This window comes from Lutra lutra, chromosome 4 (genome assembly GCF_902655055.1).
Source record: "Lutra lutra chromosome 4, mLutLut1.2, whole genome shotgun sequence".
In the NCBI taxonomy this organism is placed as follows: Eukaryota; Metazoa; Chordata; class Mammalia; order Carnivora; family Mustelidae; genus Lutra; species Lutra lutra.
The window spans coordinates 124,866,145-124,887,219 of NC_062281.1; the positions used below are offsets into that span (position 1 = coordinate 124,866,145).

A 21,075-nucleotide genomic window follows, 5' to 3' on the forward strand; every position below is an offset into this window, starting at 1 on the left:
ATTCATTTCTACTTTGTTCAGACTTATAAACTACTTAAGATAAATTTAAGCCAACTGTATTGTGTTCTTGTATATTTAAAGCAAAATCAATATAAAAGTCAATGAAAAATAGAAAATTTTCAAAAGAGTTAAATGGCCTAAATGATGCTACTGTCTATAACAGTAGCATTTTATTTCTGGGTTCTCTGTTCTGTTTCATTGATATATGTGTTTGTTTGGGGGCTCAGTACCATACAGCTTTGTGATACAGCTTGAAATCAGGAATCGTGATGCCTCCAGTTTTGAACAGAACAAAGCAATACACTATCTCCTGAGAGTGGTCAGTTTGTTAGAGGAAACAACATCTCAGAATTGTAAAGAAAGAAACACATATATATATATATATATATATATATATATATATATATAAATAAAATTAAATGCATTGAGAGGGTACAATGTAACTGTAAAGATGAAAATTAAAAAAAAAACTTTAAAAAGACTAAAAAAAAAAGAAAAAAAAAGAAGAGGAAGAAGAAAAAAAAGAGAGAGAGATAATATGATCAGGCTGGTGAATAGAACAGAGCCATATGCTAGATTTTGGGAGTATTTTGGTCTGTTAGAGGAAACTGTATCCCAAAATTTTAAAGAAAGAAAAACTTACATATATACAAAAATATGGTTAAATATAATGAAGGGATAGAATGTGACTGTAAAAATGAAAATTAAAAATTTTTAAAAAAGGAGTTGATAAGTTGATTGAAAAGGAAGAAAGAAAATTTTTAAAAAGAAAAAGATACAATTAAAATATTAAAGTTGAAAGACTAAAGAATCATGGAAAAAAGCCATGAATTCTGTGTGCTGTATTCCCCTAGAATATTTGTAGTTCTCATTGATCGGTAAACTTGGTCTAGGCTGGATGTTCTTTCTGATCTTCTGGGGAAGGAGCCTGCTGGGTTAATTCCCAAAAGTCTTTGCCCTATGAGGAATTGGACCACTCTTGCCAGGGGCCAGCCTAAGTAATTAACCCCGGTTTGCTCTATGTGGCTTTTGTTCCCTAAAGGCTTTCTGTGAAGCTTTAGAGGATAGAATGAAAATGGTGGCCTCCCCATCTGCAGCCCTGGAGCCCAGAGCTTGGGATCCCACTCCTTAGAGAGCACCCAGAGAAAAACAGTCAATCACTCTCGTCTCCTGAGTTTCTATCTGCACTGTGTGCTCACCCAGCCTAGGACCGAGCCTTTGTATCTCAGGCAAGTGGCCCCATTGGATACTCCAAACTCAGCAGATTCCTACAGCAGGTTCCCATGCTGCACCTCCCCAGGGAGGAAGGGGCATCTCCCTGGATTTGCTGCTTCTTGGGTCCCTGCTTGAAGAACAGTGGCCCCCTGACTGTGCCATCGATCACTGTTTATCACAATCCTGAGCTGAGAGCCCACTCCGTGGCTCACTCTGCTGCTGGCTTCCCTGGGAGCTTTGCCACACTCAGGTACGCCCAGTCTTCTGTGACTCCGGGGTCCTGAGACCCCACTGTCCTAGCAAGGGTTCTGCCCCCAACTTAGCCACCAGACCAATGTCCCTCACCAGAGCAGACTTCTAGAAGTTCTGATTTGGGGTTCTGATGCTTTATCACTTTCCAGTAGCCGGCTGACAGAGGCTCCCTTCCCCCGTGGTCTGTCTTCCCATATATCACCTCAGATTCACTTCTTTGCACCTCCTACCTTGCAGAAAGTGGTAGCTTTTCTGTTCATAGAGTTGCAGCTATTTTCTTCAGTCTCTGGTTGAGTTCACAGGTGTTCAGAATGGTTTGATAGCTATCTAGCTGAATTCCTGGGACCAGATGAAATTAAGGTGTCCTACTCCTCCATCTTGGAAGCTGCCAAAAACCCATTTATCATTTTTAACCACTTTTTAACTGGAAGGACTATTTTTTCAGTAGAAAACAGACTTTGTAACACTTATCGAAGAAATACTAAAGTGCTCGATATATGCCATAGAGTATCATGTACTTACTCTAATAGGACACGCTAGCTTCCAAACCTCTAACTACTGCCAAAATAAGAATGACCACATTTTATCCTTGTGATTTCCCAGGAAACTAATGGAGTCTGCTAGTACTTTGGTTCCCAGGTTTTGCCTTAAAAATTTGAATTTGTCTCCGGCCTTTAGTGATTAGGGAGTAATAAAACATTGGCATTACTGGAGAGAATGCTGAGTCACTCTTATCAGTCCTGTAAACCCATGTGAGAAGTCTGAAAATAGAAGACACATTTTCATTTACTATTTTTAAAGCCACTTCTGTTTTCTGCTTCTCGATAGAAATTGATTAGACTATTTCTATTAAAAAGGCATGTAAAATCAACCTACAAAAAGTATGTTTCTATTCACTAATAATGAGCTATCTGAAAGAGAAAATTAAGAAAACAATCCCACTTAATAATTGCATCAAAAAGAATAAAATCTCTAGGAATAAATTGACTGAGGAGGTGAATGACATCTATACTGAAAGCTTTAAGACACTGATGAAAGAAATTGAAGAAAACACACATAAAATGGAAAGATATTCCATGTTCATGGATTAGAAGAATTAATATTGTTAAAAATGTCAGTACTACCCAAATGTGTCTATCTACAGATCAGTGCAAATTCTATCAAAATTCTAATAACATTTTTCACAGAAATAGAACAAATAGTCCTAAAACATATATGGAACCACAGGTGAACTCGAAATGCCAAAGCAATCTCAAGAAAGAAGATCAAAGCTGGAGGGAGGCATCACACTCCTGATTTCAAAGTATATTACAAAGCTATAGTAATCAAAACAGTATGGCATTTGCACTAAAAACAGACATATAGGGACACCTGGGTGGCTCAGTTGGTTAAGTGACTGCCTTCGGCTCAGGTCATGATCCTGGTGTCCCAGGATTGAGTCCCGCATTGGGCTCCCAGCTTCGTGGGGAGTCTGCTTCTCCCTCTGACCTTCTCCCCTCTCATTCTCTCTCTCTCTTTCTTTCTATCTCTCTGAAATAAGTAAATAAAATCTTAAAAAAAAAAAAGACACATAGGTCAATGGAACACAATAGAAAGCCCAGAAATAAATCCATCCATATGCAGTCAATTAATCTATGACAAAGGAGCCAAGAATATAGAACACATTCAGTATTCATCCAGGTTGCCTCAGTCAGGTTTCATTTTCTGATATACCATAATTAGCTTAACGATTGGATTTATTTATTCATAGATTGTTTATCCATTTACCATTTTTAACCTTTTTTTTTTTTTTTTTACTGGAAGGACTATATATTTTAGTAGAAAACAGAGACTTTATAGCTCTTAACAAAGAAATACTAAAGTGCTCAATGTACGTCATAGAGCATCATGGACTTTATTAGGACACTGTAGTTTCCAAACTTCTAAATACTGCCAAAAGTTATTAAGGGGGTAGATCTTAGAAGTTCTCATCATAATATATAAAAAGAATTGTAACCATTTGTAGTGATAAAATGTTAACTAGACATTGTGGTAAGCATTTCACAATAAATACATATTTGAATGAATGTGTTTTATAGCTGAAATTAATATGTTATATGTCACTTGTATCTGAGCTGAAAATAAAGGCACCAGAAGTGAGGCTGCTCTTTCTTCTTCTCACTGAGATGTTTATTTTCTATTGTGATGTGATGACTTAACTGAGATAATGAAACACATTGTGGGAGAAACCATTTTTACTTTTCAAAATTTTCCAAATTATTTCAAGTTAAAATGAATGAAAACATCTTTATCAGATTTTTATTTGTAATTTTTTTCTTGTATAGTTTCATGCCAACATAATTTTTTTTCTTTTCTTTTTCATTTTATTTCTTTTCAGTGTTCCAGAATTCATTGTTTATGCACCATACCCAGTGCTCCATGCAGTACTTGCCCTCCACAATACCCACTACCAGGCTCACCCAACCCCCCTCTCCCACCCCTCCAAACCCCTCAGTTTCTTTCCCAGAGTCCACAGTTCTCTTATGGTTTGTCTCCTCCTCCAATTTCCCCCAACTCACTTTTCCTTTCCATCTCCCAGTGTCCTCTGTGTTATTCCTTATGCTCCATAAGTAAGTGAAACCATATGATAATTGACTCTCTCTGCTTGACTAATTTCGCTCAGCACAATCTCTTCCAGTCCCATCCATGTTGACTGATAAAAAGTTGGGTATTCATCCTTTCTGATGGAGGCATAATACTCCATAGTGTATATGGACCATATCTTCCTTATCCATTTGTCTGTTGAAGGGCCTCTTGGTTCTTTCCACAGTTTGGCGACTGTGGCCATTGCTACTATGAACATAATTTTTTAACGGAAATTATACTTTGATGTACTTTTTGTCTTTCAGCCTGTAAGTTCTTTGAAATGTTGCTATTTGGCAAGGACAGCCATGTCCTGCCATTGATTTAAATTTTGAATGTTAAATTTGAGAGTTAAAAAGAATTCCTTAGGGCACCTGGATGGCTCAGTGGGTTAAGCCGCTGCCTTCTGCTCAGTCTCCACATAGTGCAAGAAATTTCCTTTTTCTCTCCATTATTGCCAACACCTGTTGTTTCTTGTGTTGTTAATTTTAGTCATTCTGACAGGTAAGTGCTTTTCCTCTATGGTCAGAAACAACTCAGGGATGTCTATTCTCACCATTTTTATTTGATATAGCATAGAAATCCCAGCCACAGCAATCAGACAACAAAAAGAAATAAAAAGTTTCCAAATTATTGACATCTGTCATCCCCTATTCTCCTGGTCTTTAGCATGTCAGGTTTTTTTTAATATTCCTTTACTATTATTTTAATGTTTAAGAAGGAACCATTCTCTCCTCCCAAAAGTTGGCAGTGCTTTTTTCTTTTATGGTTTGTCATTCAAGTGTGCGTCTTTTAAAACTATAATGTAGACTTGTTTTGTTATTATGTCTTTCAGTCTACAAGCTCTCTTTCCATTCACCCTTTCTCCCTCACAATTTAGCTGTTAAAGATCCCCAGTCATGTGACCTGGGTAGTCACATACAGAGACCTGACCATATTGAGTTTTGTTTGTTTGTTTGTTTGTTTTTGGTAAGACTATAGTTGATACTGTATTCTTTCATCAGGAAGCACATAATGTCTAGTTATTTCTTTTTTTATGATGTTAATAACAGTTGATAACTGCCCAGATGTATTAGATTTAGGTGACTGATTTTTGTTGGTTGCATACATTCCCTCATCTACTTTTTCATTAGTAGCAGCACAGTATATATGGGGAAAGTAGAATAAATGCTTGATTCCTCACCTTTCTTTACCAGTTTTCAAAACAAGGAGTTGACTTCCTTTCATTCTGTATACACAGGCAGTTCTTTAATTGTTGAATCATTACAAACTCATGAATTTAAACATATTTGATATGTTTCAATCCATTGCAATTCTTATCCTTACTGAAATTCATATTGTTCCATCCATGCAGATGCTCACTGGGATCCTCTTCAAGCCCCCTTGGTTCTTTTAACATAACTCCAGAGTTTAAATCTTTTGTAGTCTTTTTGCTTTCTAGAATGACAAGGTGTTTCAGGCTCATCTAGAGGATGGACAGTAACTAATAATTTATCCATGAGGATGCTCTCAACCAGTGGTTGTAACCCAGTACCCAGGGACCAAAAGTAAAAAAAAAGACTTGTTGTCTTTTTTATTTTTTTTTTCCTGAAAGAAACAAGTCAGTCACTCAACAATGACAACAACAAAATAACTTTTTCAGCACTTACTATGTGCCAGGCATCATATTAGTTGCTGGAAATATTATAGTTCATAAGACCTAAAACTGCCTTCAAGGAGTTTACAGTTTGATGAGGAAAATAATATAAGCCATAACACAATATTAAGTGACCTTTTAGGACTCTAAGATGGTGTGAGGTCCTAGAAGAGACCTAACCCATGGTTTGGGGATCAAAGAAGCAAAATATCACTCAGTTTTCTTGGTTTGTCTTTTTCCCCCCTTATGTTCATTTTTCTTTCTTTAATTCTATATATGAGTGAAATCATATGGTATTTCTTTCTCTGGTCATCTTATTTCACTTAGCATATTACTTTCTAGCTCCATCCATGTCATTGCAATGTATGTATATATATATATATATATCTATATATATATATATACCACATCTTCTTTATCCATTCATTAGTCAGTGACTATTTGGGCTTCTTCCATAATTTGACTGTAGAGAACAAACTGTTGTTTACTGGAGGGGAGGTGGGCAAGAGAATGGGTTAAATAGGTGATAAGTATTAAGGAGGACACTTGTGATGAGCACTAGATCTTGTATGTAAGTGATGAATCACTAAATTCTATACCTAAAACTAATATTGTACTGTATGTGAACTAGCTGGTATTTAAATGAAAACTTGGAAAAAATATTATTCAATTTTCTATTTAAAAAATAAGTTTTTAGTTAAAGAAAGATGAGGGAAGATTATTTAGGCAGAGAAGGCATAGGTGAACCTGATTTTTTCTTTAATTAGAAAAGCAATCAACAAGTCTGTGTTAAAAATATTCTGTTGCCGGGGCGCCTGGGTGGCTCAGTGGGTTAAAGCCTCTGCCTTCAGCTCAGGTCATGTTCTCAGGGTCTCAGGATCAAGTCCCACGTCGGGGCTCTCTGCTCAGCAGGGAGCCTGCTTCCTCCTATCTCTGCCTGCTTCTCTGCCTACTTGTGATCTCTCTCTGTCAAATAAATAAATAAAATATTTAAAAAAAATATTCTGTTGCCAAACTTAAATCTGATGCTGTGACCAGTTTTTCTGTTATCACTGTCTTCTCTCTTGCCAGAAATGTCCCTAAATAATATTTTTCTCCATAGAATACAAATTTTAAATCAGAGTCAAGTCCTTTCTCTCCTAATCTGGACTGGATGAGTTAGTATCACTTTCTTTTGATTTGTTTTTCTTTCCAGTATGAGTATTCCAGAATCAACCTTGCAGTTCCATGTAACTTGTGGGCATTTTTACTGCCATAATATTTACTTCTTCACTGAGCTACCTTTTCTAGCTCACATTCATATTTACTTGTAATTTTTACCTTTTAACATGCTGATTCTTGGAGCACCTGGGTGGCTCAGTCAGTTAAGTATCTAACTTTGGCTCAGGTCATGATCTCAGGGTTCTGGAATGGAGCCCCGCTGTGGGCTCCTGCTCAGTGGGGAGTCTCTTTCTCCCTCTGCCCCTGCTCCTTCTCTCTCTCTCAAATAAATAAAATACTAAAAAAAGATTCTGATTCTTGTACTCGTCTTACCTTCTGTTCCTTTGCCCAAGTCAGCAGAAAATACTAAAATAGGTTTATCTGTGATAAAATCAATAGAAGTAAAACTGCACTTATTAGCTTATTCTCATTATTGAAACTGATTATGATAAATCACATTCTAATTTATTATTTCAGCAAGAACATTGATTGATCTAACCATTTTAGAGCAACATTCCAGAACTTTCCCCGGCACAAGTTTTATTTAACGCTACAGCTCCATTCTATTTCTTGAGCCAATTATTTTAGACTGCCAAAATATAATTTCCAAAAAGATAAAATTGTGATTTTCAGGCAAATATAAAGTAAATATGGGTGAAAAAATTTTTTGAATTCATTAATTAATGATGAAATCGGTAGGATGTTAAGATGAGTTTGAGTAGCATTTGAAGAGCTAAGTATTGACTATTAAATATGGGGATGTTAAGATAACTAAATTAGATACAAAACTGACTAATATCCTGTATATTAACCCATAACCTTTATGGTTATTTTTTTCACCAGATGGAAGTTATTTGTATTTCTGCCTAACAAAAATGTACAAGTTAACATTCGGTTAGTAAACAGTAAATCTAACAAATTATATTCCCCTAATCCTTGGGTGGCCATGTGTCCCATAGGTCATTGGAAGGACCTATTATGAAACTTTTTGCCTTTTTTCCATGTTGTGGTTGGTTTTGGAATAAGACTTTGGTACTCTTAGACTGGATTGGAGAATTTTCTTTGGGTCCAAAAATTGTGAATAACTCTTGGAGTAAATTCTGTTTTAGTACATTTTGTCAGTTTTGTATTCCACAGTTAAACAACTGCCTAATAATTCACCTTTAATACTGAGTTTTTGAGCGGTATAAAGTACTTTAACTGGGGATGAGAAAATGGCAAAGGAAATTTTCATATGTTTAACAGACATATAGTAATGGCTATTGAGTAAATTCTCTATGTTTTTATCTTCCCTAGGGTTTTCCAGGAGATATTGGGATTCCTGGACAAAATGGCCCTGAAGGATCAAAGGTAAAAGAAAATCGAGGAAGAAAGAAAGAAAAGGAAGGAAGGAAGGAAGGAAGGAAAGAAGGAAAAAAGTATTATATTTAGAGTTTTCTAATCTCATGTTTCAATGAATGGTTGAAGAAAAAAGACTTTAGGAATATCAGAAGATGTCTGGATATTTTTGAGCTGTCTCAGGTGCATTTAATAAATTGTAGAGCTTATTTCAAGATAATCAGGAAGTTGCTTGCATGTTTAGTTGTTCTTTCAGCACCCTTTGTTTAGTTAGAGTATCTTCTCCAACATCTTGAGTTCAGGTCATTGAAAATGATTTTCTTTGTTTGGTATAGACATAGATTAGGGGGATAATATTTTCAAAAAAACATAAATCACTGAAGAAGGAATTCTTGGAAGAGGTGAAAAAAAACGAAAGGCCATAACCTATGATATATGGATGAGAGTTTTCTGGCTACTGAAACCCTTTGGGTCCATAAAAAAATCCTCTGATTAAAATACAAGAAAGTCTGCAGTGTCCTGGAATTTATACATAGCACAAAATACCTGAAGAACCCTAAGCATTTTTAACTTCCTTTACTGTTTTTGTGTATATATTACTAGGAATTAGCAAAATTTCTTTCTTTTTATATTTTATTTATAGAAGTATAATTATGACATACCCTGTTAATTTCCTGTGTACATCATAATGATTTGACAACTTAATATATTATGAAATGATTGCCACAATAAGTGTAGTTACTATCTGTCACCATATAGAGTTACTGAAATATTGACTTTATTCTCTATTCTGTACATGATCTCTCCATAACTTAACTATTTTCTAACTAGAAGTTTGTAACTAACTCTTAAGTCCTTCATCTATTTTGTCTCCCTGCCCTGACCCCTGTCCTCTGTGGTAATCAACTGTTTCCTGCATCTATGAGTCTGTTTCTGTTTTATTTTATTTGTTCATTTTTGTTTTCCAGATTCTCTGGTAAATGAAATTATATGACATTTGTCTTTGTCTGACTTATTTCATTTAGTATAATACCCTCTAGGTCTATCTGTTTTGTCACAAATGGCAAGATTTCATCCTTTTTTTGTGGTAGAGTGATATTTTGTTGTATATCTCTAGCTCATCTTTTTTATCCACTCATCTATCAATGGACACTTAGGTTACTTCCATATTTGGCTATTCAGATAATGCTGCAATGAACATAGGGATGTATAATATCTCTGAATTGGTGTTTTCATTTTGTTTAGATAAATACCCAGAAGTGGAATTTTTGGATCACATGATTGTTCTATTTTAATTTTTTTTAGGAACTTCTATACTATTTTCCATAGTGACTGTACCAGTTTACATACTTATCAACAATGTACGAGAATCCCTTTTCTCTAATCATTGCTGACACTTACTTTTTGTCTTTTTGATAATAGCCAATCTGGGAGTGTGAGTTGATATCTCATTATGGTTTTGACTTGCATTTTCCTGGTAATTAGTGATACTGCACATTTTATCATATGCCTGTTGACACCTGTATGTCTTCTTTGGGAACTTATTTATTCAAGTTCTCTGCCCATTTTTTAACAAGGTTTTTAATTTGCTATTTATTTATTTATTTATTAAAATATTTAATTTATTTATTTGAGAGAGAGTAAGAGAGAGAGCCTGAGAGGGGAGAGGGTCAGAGAGAGAAGCAGACTCCCTGCTGAGCAGGGAGCTGAATGAGGAACTTGATCCCAGGACTCCAAGATCATGACATGATCATGACCTGATGTTGCTTAACTGACTGAGCCACCCAGGTGCCCCTATTTATTTGCTTTTGATATTAAATTGTGTAGGGGAGGGGCGCCTGGGTGGCTCAGTGGGTTAAGCCACTGCCTTCGGCTCGGGTCATGATCTCAGAGTCCTGGGATCGAGCCCCGCATCGGGCTCTCTGCTCAGCGGGGAGCCTGCTTTCTCCTCTCTCTCTGCCTGCCTCTCTGCCTGCTTGTGATCTCTCTGTCAAGTAAATAAATAAAATCTTTAAAAAAAAAAAAATTGTGTAGGGGCACCTGGATGGCTGAGTCAGTTAAACATCTGCTTTCAGCTCAGGTCATGACCTCAGGGTCCCAGGGTCCTGGGATGGAGCCCAGTGATGGACTCCCTGCTCAGTGAGAATTTCCTTCTCCCTCACCCTCTGTCCCTCCCCTGGCATGCGCTCTCACTTTCTCTCTCTCTCCTCTCTCTCTCTCTTTCAAATAAATAAATAGAATCTTTAAAAAATTATGTAAGTTCTTTATCAGATATGTGATTTGCAAGTATTTTCTCTCATTCAGTAGGTTGCTTTTTTTGTTGTTAATGGTCTTCTTTACTGTGCAAAACCATTTTAGTTTGATGTAATTCAATTTTTTATTTTAGCTTTTGTTGCCTTGCCAAAAACATATTGCTAAGACTGATGTCAAAAAGCGTACTGCCTACGTTTTCTCTTTCATTCGTACTTTATTTGGGCTCTCCTTTTTCTTAATGAGTGTCACTAGAGGTTTGTCAATATTTTCAAATCTTTTCAAAGAACCAGCTTTTAGTTTCATTGATTTTTTTAATTGTCTTTTTTTAGTCTCTATTTCATTTCTTTCCACTCTCATCTTTATTATTTCTTCTCTTAACTTTGGGCTTTTTCTGCTTATTTTCTAGTTCCATTAAGTGTAGAAATAGTTCGTTTATTTGGGATTTTTCCTGTTTCTTGAGGTAGGCCTGTATTGCTGTGGACTTCCCTCTCAGAACTGCTTTTGTGCCATAGATTTTTGGAAAGTCATGTTTCTATTTTCATTTGTCTCGAGGTATTTTTTAATTTCCTCTTTGATTTCCTTGTTGACCCATTGGTTGTCTAGTAGTGTGCTGCTTAGTTTCTGTGTGCTTGTGTTTTTTCTAATTTTTTTCTTGTAATTGATTTCTAGTTTCATGCTGTGGTCAGAAAAGAGGTTTGACATAATTCAGTCATCTTGAATGTATTGAAACTTATTTTGTTGCCTTATAAGTTACCTGTAATAGATAGTAGCCCACATGCACTTGAAAAGAATGTGTATTCCACAGTTTTTAGATGAAATATTCCATATGGATATCTATTAAGTCTATTTGGTCTAATGTGTCATTTAAGGCCAGTGTTTCTTTATTAATTTCTGTCTGGATAATCTATTCATTGATGTAAGTGGGATATTGAAGTCTCCTGCTATTATTACTTTACTGTTAATTTTTCCACTTTTGTCTGTTAACATTTGCTTCCTCAATTTAGGTGCTTTCTAGATGTTGGGTGCATAAATATTTATCAATGTTATGTCCTCTTCTTGGATTTATTCCTTTATCACTATGTAATGCCATTCTTTTATTGTTCTTACAGTCTTTGTTTTAAAATCCATTTTGTCATTTATAGGTATTACTACTCCACCTTTTTTTTTTCATTTGCATTTGTGTGGAATATCTCTTTCCAATTTTTTTTTTAAAGAGATTTTATTTACTTATTTGACAGAGAGAGAAGGATCACACGTAGGCAGAGAGGCAGGCAGAGAGGGAGGGGGAAGCAGGCTCCCCACTGAGCAGAGAGCCCGATGCGGGACTCGATCCCAGGACCCTGAGATCATGACCTGAGCCAAAGGCAGTGGCTTAACCCACTGAGCCACCCAGGCACCCCTCTTTCCAATTTTTTACTTTCAGTCTATATGTATCTGTAGACCTGAAGTGAGTCTCTTGTTGGCGGCATTTGGATGAGTCTTGTTTTTCTTATCTCTTCAGTCACCCTATAGCTTTTGATTGGAATGTTTAGTCCATTTACATTTAAAGTAATTATTGATAGGTATATACTTATTGCCATTTTGTTCATTGTTTTCTGGTTGTTTTTTTACTTCTTCTCTGTTCCTTTCTTCTTTGGTCTCTTATCTTTGTGTTTTGATGTTTTACTTTAGTATTTTGTTTGGATTCTGTTCTCTTGATTTTTTTGTATATATATTGTAGGATTTTGGTTTTTGATTACTGTGAAGTTAGCATGTATTGACCTTATATATAGCAGTCTGTTTTAAGCTGATCATTGCTTAAGTTCAAATGCATTCTAATAACATTACATCTCTTCTGTCCACCAGTGTTATATTTTTTTATATCATATTTTACATCTTTTTTTTTTGTATACTCCTTAACCACTTACTGTATTTTTAGTTGATTTTACTATTTTTTGTCTTTAAAGGTTTCAAGCTAACTTTTCATGTGGCTGATTTCCTCCTTTATCGCATATATTTGCCTTTACCAGTGGGATTTTTTCTTTCATATATTTTCTTATTTCTAAATAGGAACTTTCCTTTTTCAAGACTTTTTAACATTTCTTGTAAGGCCAGTTTAGTGCTGATGAACTTCTTTTGTTTCCTTGTCTAGGAAACTCTTCATCTGTCCTCCAATTCTGAGTGATAACCTTACTGGGTAGAATATTCTCAGTTGTAAATTTTCCCCTTTCGGCACTTTCAATATATCCTGCTACTCCTTTCAGACCACCAGAGTTTCTGCTGAAGAATTAGCCTGACAGTCTTAAAGCGTTTCCCTTGTTTGTGATTATTTATTTTTTATCTTGGTGCCTTTATTTATTTAGACAGAGGGAATGTGTGTGAGCTGGGGGTAGTAGGGGCAGAGGGAGGGGAAGAGAGAGAAATACGGGGCTTGATCTCACGACTCTGAGACTATGACCTGAGCTGAAGTCAAGAGTTGAATGCTTAACCAATTAAGCCACCCAGGTGCCCTCTCTTACTGCCTTTAAGATTCTATCTTTAACTTTTGCCATTTTGACTATAATATTTTTAATTAAAATATGTTTGGTTTAGATATCTTTGGGTTCATTTTGTTGAGGACTCTTATTGCTTTCTGGACTTGGATGTCTGTTTCTTTCCCTATGTTAAGGAAGTTTTCAGCCGTTATTTCTTCAAATAAGTTTTCTGTCCCTTTCTCTTTCTCTTCTCCTAATGTGAATATTAGTATGCTTGATGTTGTCTCATGGGTCCCTTGTTCTCATTTCTAAAAGATTTTTTCTCTTTTTGTTGTTCTGATTGGGCATTTCCACTATTGTTTTCATTCAGTTTGTTGATTCATTCTTCTGTATCAACTAATTTGCTATTGATTCTCCTCAGTATATTTTTATTTCAGTTATTGCATTCTTCAGCGCTGATTTGTTCTTTCTTATATTTTTAATCTCTGTTGAAGTTTTCACTGTGTTTCTCTACTTTTCCAAGATTGATGAGTATCTTTATGACTATTACTTTGAACTCTTTATCAGATAAATTACTTATCTTCATTTCATTAGGACTTATTTCCTAGTTTTTGACCTTGTTCTTTTGTTTGGGACATACTCCTCTGTTTCCTCTTTTTTTTTTTTTTTTAACTTTCTCTATTTGTTTCTCTAAATTAGGTAGAACAGCTGCATCTCTTGAAGGTCTTGAAGGAGTGACCTTGTGTAGAAAAATCCCCTTTATACACTAGATGTGCTTGGCAGCTTTGGCAAGCATGGGTTAAGAGGGTCTTTGGAGTTGTTGCACTGTGGCCATCTTAACAGGACACTAGAGCTTGAGTGGCCAGAGGCCAGGAGGGTTTCTGGGAACCTTGTGCAGGAGGCTGCTTTGTTTGGACAGATGGAGTAGGCACAGGCTAGTGGGGGAGGCCCAGGATGTGCTGTGCCAGTACCACGTTGGTGGGGTGGTATCTGGTGCAGGTTATACAGTCCCATAGCATGCCATGCTGGGGCTGACTTGATAGGATGGCTGGAGCTAATGTAGGCACAGGCTAGGGGTTCCCAGGCACATTACTAAGGTCCCTTGGGTGGGATGGCAGGATCAGACAAAGGCTGCCGAATTCCAAAGCATACCATGCCAAGACTGTAGTAATAGCACAGCTGGAACTGTGTCACAGGTATGGCGGCCTTCAGCATGCTGTGCAGTGCTACCTTTTAAGGACAGCTGGAGCTGGTATGGGCCCAGAAACCAGGGTGAACTGGGATGGCCTCACCAGATCAGCTAGCATACCTATACCCTATTCTTTACTGCACCATCAAGATGGAAGGATAATGTAAAAAATGGTGCTCACCAGCTCTTTTGATTTTGGTGAGAGTTCAACAGTTTTCTGCCCATTTGACAGTCATTCTAGGGTTACTAAATGGATTTCCTTTACTTACAGTCTAGTTTCCCTTTAAACCACTGCTCTTTCTCTTTGCCTCATTGTGGCAAATCTGCATGTGAGTGGTATCTCTCCCTACTACAGGTTACCACATTGGGAGTGGCATTCCCATTGTTACCTTGCCTTTATCTGTCCTGCCCTTCTGTGTGTGGTCCTTTATCTTTTGTTGTATAGAAGGCTGTTTAATGAGCCTTCAGTTCTTCTCCAGAATTGTCCTATATGGAGTTGTAAATTTGGTGTGTCCTCGGGAGGAGGTGACTTCAGGGTCTTTTTATGCCATCATCTTGGATTATCTCTCCATAACAAAAATTTAAATATCCAGGTTTACCATGCAGACTCACGTAGAATGAACATTGTAAACAATGTATTGTTAATAAAGACATGAAAGGATGAAAAAGCCTGAAGTTCAGAGAATGGACAGGTTATGAAGTACAGTATTGCTGCTGTGGAAGGTGAGTGTGAGTATAGAGAAACTGAGAGGAGATGAAGCTGGAAAGGATATTAATAACTATTTGTTAGTGTGCTATAGTGTTAAGTACTATAACACTACAGTAAATGTCTTATGTACATCTCACTTAATCTTCACAACAGCATTATGAGGTAAGTATTATCCTCACTTTAGATGGTTAAATTTTTGTCTCACCATCATATAACTATCAAGTGACTTAGGCAGAATTCTAACCCAGATATGATTTCAAAGTCTGAGTTCTTAACCACTTAGCTTTGGGATGAAACCATGGAAAATATTCACTACGATGCTAAAGTGTTCCCACTTTACCCAAGGGCATCATGAAATTATCGAAGATATTTAAGTAGTAAAGTGTCCTAGGTGATTTACATTTATAAAAATAATACCTTTCAGCTCGGAGGATGGTTTAAATTAGAGGGAAACTTAAGGCAAGGAGATAAACTAGAAAAAGAAAAGAATTATAAAGATCTGAAATAGAACATTCAGGCAGCAAATATTTATTGACTACCTTTTGTATAACAGCCATTGTACTAGATGCTCAACCATCTACAAAGATGAAAATTGTTGATCCCTACTTTCAAAAAAACTTATAATCTAGAGAAAGATATGCAAGGAAACCTTTATAATGACCATATGAGTAATATATAATATGTAATACTGTGCAAGTAATGGGATAGGGAATTCAGATTATGCTTTGCAGAGAAGGTAGCCCATGAGCTGACATGACACATGCGTAGGACTTTGCATACAGACAAGGGAGATTTATGGAATTCAGGAAAAGGAAACTTATGAGAGGATGGAAGTACAGTATGTAGAACATACACTGAAAGTTATTCATTGTTTATATGATGTTCAAACTTAACTGGGCATCCTGTATTTTATCTGATAACCCTATTGGCCACCTACAAACTTTCCATGTATACAACAGTGTTTTCTCCCTTCTTTTCTGTCTCCATAGAAGAAATACTCCTCTTCTTCCTCGGTATTCAAGTTCCACACATGTTTTGCATCAAAACTTCTCCTTTAACTTCTGAATAACCTCGTGGCATAAATTATCACCTTTATACTGATCTCTCCCTTGAATCAAAATTTCTCCTTTGCCCTTAAAACCATTCTCCCTGTTAATGTTGTAGTTTAGGCCATTTTTATTTTTCACCAGCATTAGTAATAATCCTTCATTTGTTCTTCTAGCCTCTAGTCTGGTATTTCTTCAAATCTGCTTCCAAGCTGCTGATGGAATAACGTTTGTAAAGTACAGCTCTTATCATGTCACTCTTATCCTTCTATCCTTCAGTGATCTCCACAACTTCCAGGTTAAGGCTTTTATTTTTTCACTTTTTACACAAGCTCTTTATGACCTACCCTCTCTCTTTAACTCTATTATCTATAGTCGCATCTACCAGCACTCTTCCAAAAGCACTACTCCAGCTGTTTAGAGTACCAAACCATGCCATTCTTGTTCAAATCTCAAAGCTTCCAGTGTGCTGTCCTTTTTGTCTGGTTATCTCTCTCCCTTCTTGTGCCCTGCTTCATCTAGCTAACACTTACACATCACATACTACATTGTCCAGGAAACTTTCCCTGTATCTTACAAGTCTGATCAAGATATCCTTTTTCTATATTCCTGAAAAAAAAAATCTATCAAGCAGCTACCTTCTTATATTGTAACTGCTGATTTGCTTATCCCTCTATTAGACTATGAGCTTTTTGGAGAAGAGACTAATTGATTTTATAAACATCACAATAACCATAATAATATCCATAGCATAGAATAGGAACGCAGTAGATATTGGCTGAATAGATGATTGATTGAATAACTGTATTTAAAAGCTATTGTGGAAATAGAAGCAATACAACTTGGTAATTTATTAAACAAAGATGATGGGGGAAAGGGAAGCCAAAGACAGGGAAGTCTCTTTTACTGAGACTGCAACTTGGGTTACTGATGTCACTGACTTAAATAGGGAACTTGGGAGGAGCAGGTTTGGAGGATGGGGAATATAAGAGATTTCATTCTGGGTATATTTAGTTTGAAGTACTGTTGGACATCAAGGTGGAAATAATCAATAAATAGCAGTAAACCAAGCTTGAAAGTAGGAATAGTAGCGTGAGGGGCTGTTGAGAGAGAACTGTAGTATAGAGCTGATAACTTCTGTAACGTTTAACGCTTCACCTGCTACATAGTTGAACTTGATGGATATATAAACACCATTCACCCATTCATTTAGTATTTCATTTAATATATATTGTGTTTCTTTTATGTGTTCAGCCAAGCAGTAAATGTGAGATTATAAAGATTTCTAAATTGTGGTTTCTCCCCTGGATGAGGTAACAGTTTAGCAAAAGATCTAAGAACAAAACAAAACAAAAAACTACAAAATGTAAGAAATGCTATACAAAAGAGTTGGTGAGATGTTATGAGAGCCTAGATAATAATTAAGGAAACCGATTCTGCTCTAGGAAATTGAAAATTACTTTAAAAGAAATAATAATTAAATTTAATGTTTTCAAGAATGTATATCATAGTAGGTGAAGAACCAGGTAGTTTTCTAAATTCTTTTCAGTTTGGAAATTTTGTTTCGCTTCAAGTTTTGTCAAGAAAAATGTCAGAGAACTGAAAAAATCCAACTGCCCTCTTGATTAATATTACAACAGTGATCTTCAAAAATCCCTTCTCATTCCTTATTTTAGTCTTAGAATTATGTTGTTTAAGAGTGGGACAAAAACCCTGAAAACCAGACATTTTAATGAAAAACAGTGGTTGAATTTCCAGTGAGTAATAATCACTTTGTGGATTCTTTATCTAAATTTATTCAGTAAACATGAACTTGAAGTCCCATCAGCAACAATGTTGTTAGACTAATTGATTGTTTATATATCACTAAATTTTAAGTAATATTTCAGAAAAGATGAAAAGGACCAGAAAATTTTAAAGGAAGAGGGATGTGAATTTGTCTTATAGTTTAAGAGGGGTCTGGTTATGTTTTTCTTCTTGGTGTTTCCTATTTTTATTGAAATTGTTTCTAGAAACAGAAGGGAAAGAAAGGGTCAAACATACTGACCCTATTAGCATGATGTATTTCGTTAGTAGTATATACTGTATCATGGAAGCATCTTAAAACTTCCTTTATTTTAATATACATATCTTGTTTGGAAAGTAAGGACAATATAAATTACTAAAGCTCCATTGAGGCTATTCAAGGTGGTCATCAAGACAATTCTGTGTACTCTATGTGAAATATATGGTTACCCTATTTGTAGACAAATTGAGTTCTTTCCAGAGGAATTTGGCACAGCTCTAAAGAAACCTTTTATTTTCTCTTCATTTTCTGCCAGTTGACTAAAAAAACCTCAAACTAAGTTTGGAAACTTTTGTTGATTATGATTCTACTGATTGCGAAAATGTGTGTATATGTATGTGTGTATATAGATACAAAACATAGTTTAGCGAGCCTTTTTTAAGAGCTACCCAATTTGGTCATCTGCTTTCAAGCATCCCACAACATTAGAAAAACCACATCCTTTGCTGCTTACTGTAGGAAGTGAGTATCCAATAAATATATTCTCTGTTCTCTAGTAAACAGAGGAATAATTTATTTATTGCTGTTTATGTGTTGTTACTTTGGCTATGGAATTAGCCAAAAAATAAAAATAGGCTGTTATTTTCATTGTATAACATCTCTGATAAGGTTTTAGAGAAAGCCTATTTGTGAAGTTATGTTACACAATGTATGAAAATAACCTTCACACTGAAATATTAAAATATGTCATGTGATCATCTGTATAGAGGGGAGCTAACATGGTAAGAGGAAAATGCATAACTCTAAATAGTTTTCTAAGATCACCTTCACCCCACCCTGAAGACTCATATTTAATATGCTAAATCAAGGTTTCTGATATTATCATTTTATTCTCCAGACATCATTTAGTCAGCTAAGAAATACTTACAAGTTTGTATAATGAACAATGTACTGTGTTAAACAATTACTTGAAAACAAGATTAAAACATGGTCTTCTGTCTGCTAGGAATTTGTAATTTTCTGAAAGCGTGAGATTTCCACATGTGAAAAGTTAAAAAAGCACAACTAGGCAGCACATAAGCAAGCAATAAGGAGCTCAAAGGAAGGGGAAAGAATGACTAAAATGACCATTTTTCTGAGAAACTTAGAAAAAAAAATTAGGATCTTGAGTTGGATGGGTTGAATTTGGCCAGGCAGAGTCAAGGAATGAAAGTTTTTATATAACAGGTACAAAAATGAACACAGGGATGGAGGGCAAAAGGAAACCCACTCGTCTTAAAAAAAAGTTAGGAGTCAGATTGTGACATATCTTAAATATAAAGCTGAGAAGTTTAAATACTAATAAGCCAATAAGCTCATAGAAGATCTTGTTTTGTTGTAGTGATAAAAACACATAACAAAATCTATTCTCTTAACAAATTTTTAAGTGTATAATACAATAATATTAACTATATGTATTAACTACAGTGAATCTCTAGACCATTTTTATCTTGCATGTCTGAAAGTCTGTACCCATTGAATAGCAACCCTGTATTTCCAACTCCCCCAACGTCTGGCAGCCATCATCCTACTTTCTGCTTCTATGACGGTGACTATTTTAGATACCTCATATATATATATATAATTATACATTATTTGTACTCCTGTGACTGGTTTATTTCCCTTGGTATAAGGTCTTCAGGGTTCATGATGTAGCACATATTAGAATTTCCTTCTTTTTTAAGGCTAAATAACAGTCCTTTGCCCAATAGTCTAAATATCTGCATTTTCTTTATCCATTCATCCATCAATGTATGTTTAGGTTGTTTCCACCTATAGGTTATTGCGTAATGCTGCCTTGAACATGGGAATGCAGTTACTTCTTTGAGCTCCTGCTTTCATTTCTTTTAGATAAATCCCCAGAAGTGGGATGGCTAGATCATATGGTAGTTCTGTTTTTAATTTTTGGAGGATCTCCACACAGTTTTCCATAGTGGCTGCACTGTTTTACATTCCCATCAACAGTGCATAAGAGTTCCAGTTTTTCTACATCCTTTCAACATTTATTTTCTTTTTGTTTGTTTACAGTAGTCATCCTAACAGGTATGAGGTGATATCTCTTTGTGGCTTTGATCTGCATTTTCCTCATGATTAGTGATGAACATTTTTACATATACTTGGTCATTTGTATGTTTTATTTGGACAAATTTCTCTTAAAGTCCTTTGGCCATTATTTAAATTGGATTATTTGGTTTTTGCTGTTGGGTTGTAGGAGTTCCTTATATATTTTAGATATTAAACACTTACCAGATTTATGGTTAACATGTATTTTCTCCTATTCTGTAAACTGCCTCTTCACTATGTTGATGGTTTTCTTTCTGTGCAGAAGTATTTACCAGGCTATTTTTGCTTTTGTTGTCTTTTGTGTGAAGTCTAAAAAAACATTCTAAGACCAATGTAGTAGAGCTTTCTGCCTATAGTTTCAGGTCTTTTATTTAATTCTTTAACCCATTTTGAGTTGATTCACAGGTATGGTGTAAGAGAAGGGTCAGATTTTGCATATCCAGCTTTCCTATCACCACTTGTGGAAGAGGCTATCTTTTTCCCACTGTATAGACTCAGCATTCTTGTCAAAGACTGATCATGTGTGTGTGATTTTATTTCTGAGTATTCTGTTCTGTTTTATTGGCCCTTATATCTGTTTTTATGTTGGTATCAAACTTTTATTAATAACATTTTAGTATATTTTGAAGTCAAGAGATGTGAGACCTCCAGCAATCTTTTTTCTTAAGATTCTTTTGGCTCTTCAGGGTCCTTTGTGGAGGACATATGAATGTCCATATGAATAATAGAATTATTTTTCCTATATTTGCCATTTAGTTCTTGCCAGGGATTGCATTGAATCTGTAGATTGCTTTTGGTAGTATGAATGTTTTAACAGTATTAAGTCTTCTAGTCCAAGAACATGATATATCTTTACACTAATTGTGTCATCTTTAATTTCTGTCAGCAGTGTTTTGTAATTTTCAGTGTATAAGTCTTTCACTTCCTTGGTTAAGTTTATTCCTAAGTATTTTATTATTTGTGATGCTATCATAAATGGGATTTTTATCTTAATTTCCTTTTCAATTTGTTTTTTTGTCAGTGTATACAAATGCAGCTAGTTTTTGTATGTTGA

The 21,075-nt window shown here is 35.5% G+C and overlaps 1 protein-coding gene across 4 annotated transcripts in view; it reads left to right on the forward strand.

Annotated features, from left to right (window-relative positions):
• COL24A1 (collagen type XXIV alpha 1 chain) overlaps positions 1-21,075 on the forward strand; it is a 402,100-nt gene that overhangs the window by 149,791 nt on the left and 231,234 nt on the right. For all 4 annotated transcript variants that reach the window (XM_047727942.1, XM_047727945.1, XM_047727943.1 and 1 more), the window contains exon 21: positions 8,222-8,275. In XM_047727942.1, coding sequence (XP_047583898.1) covers positions 8,222-8,275 — 54 coding nt within the window. The remainder of the gene's footprint in view (positions 1-8,221; positions 8,276-21,075) is intronic.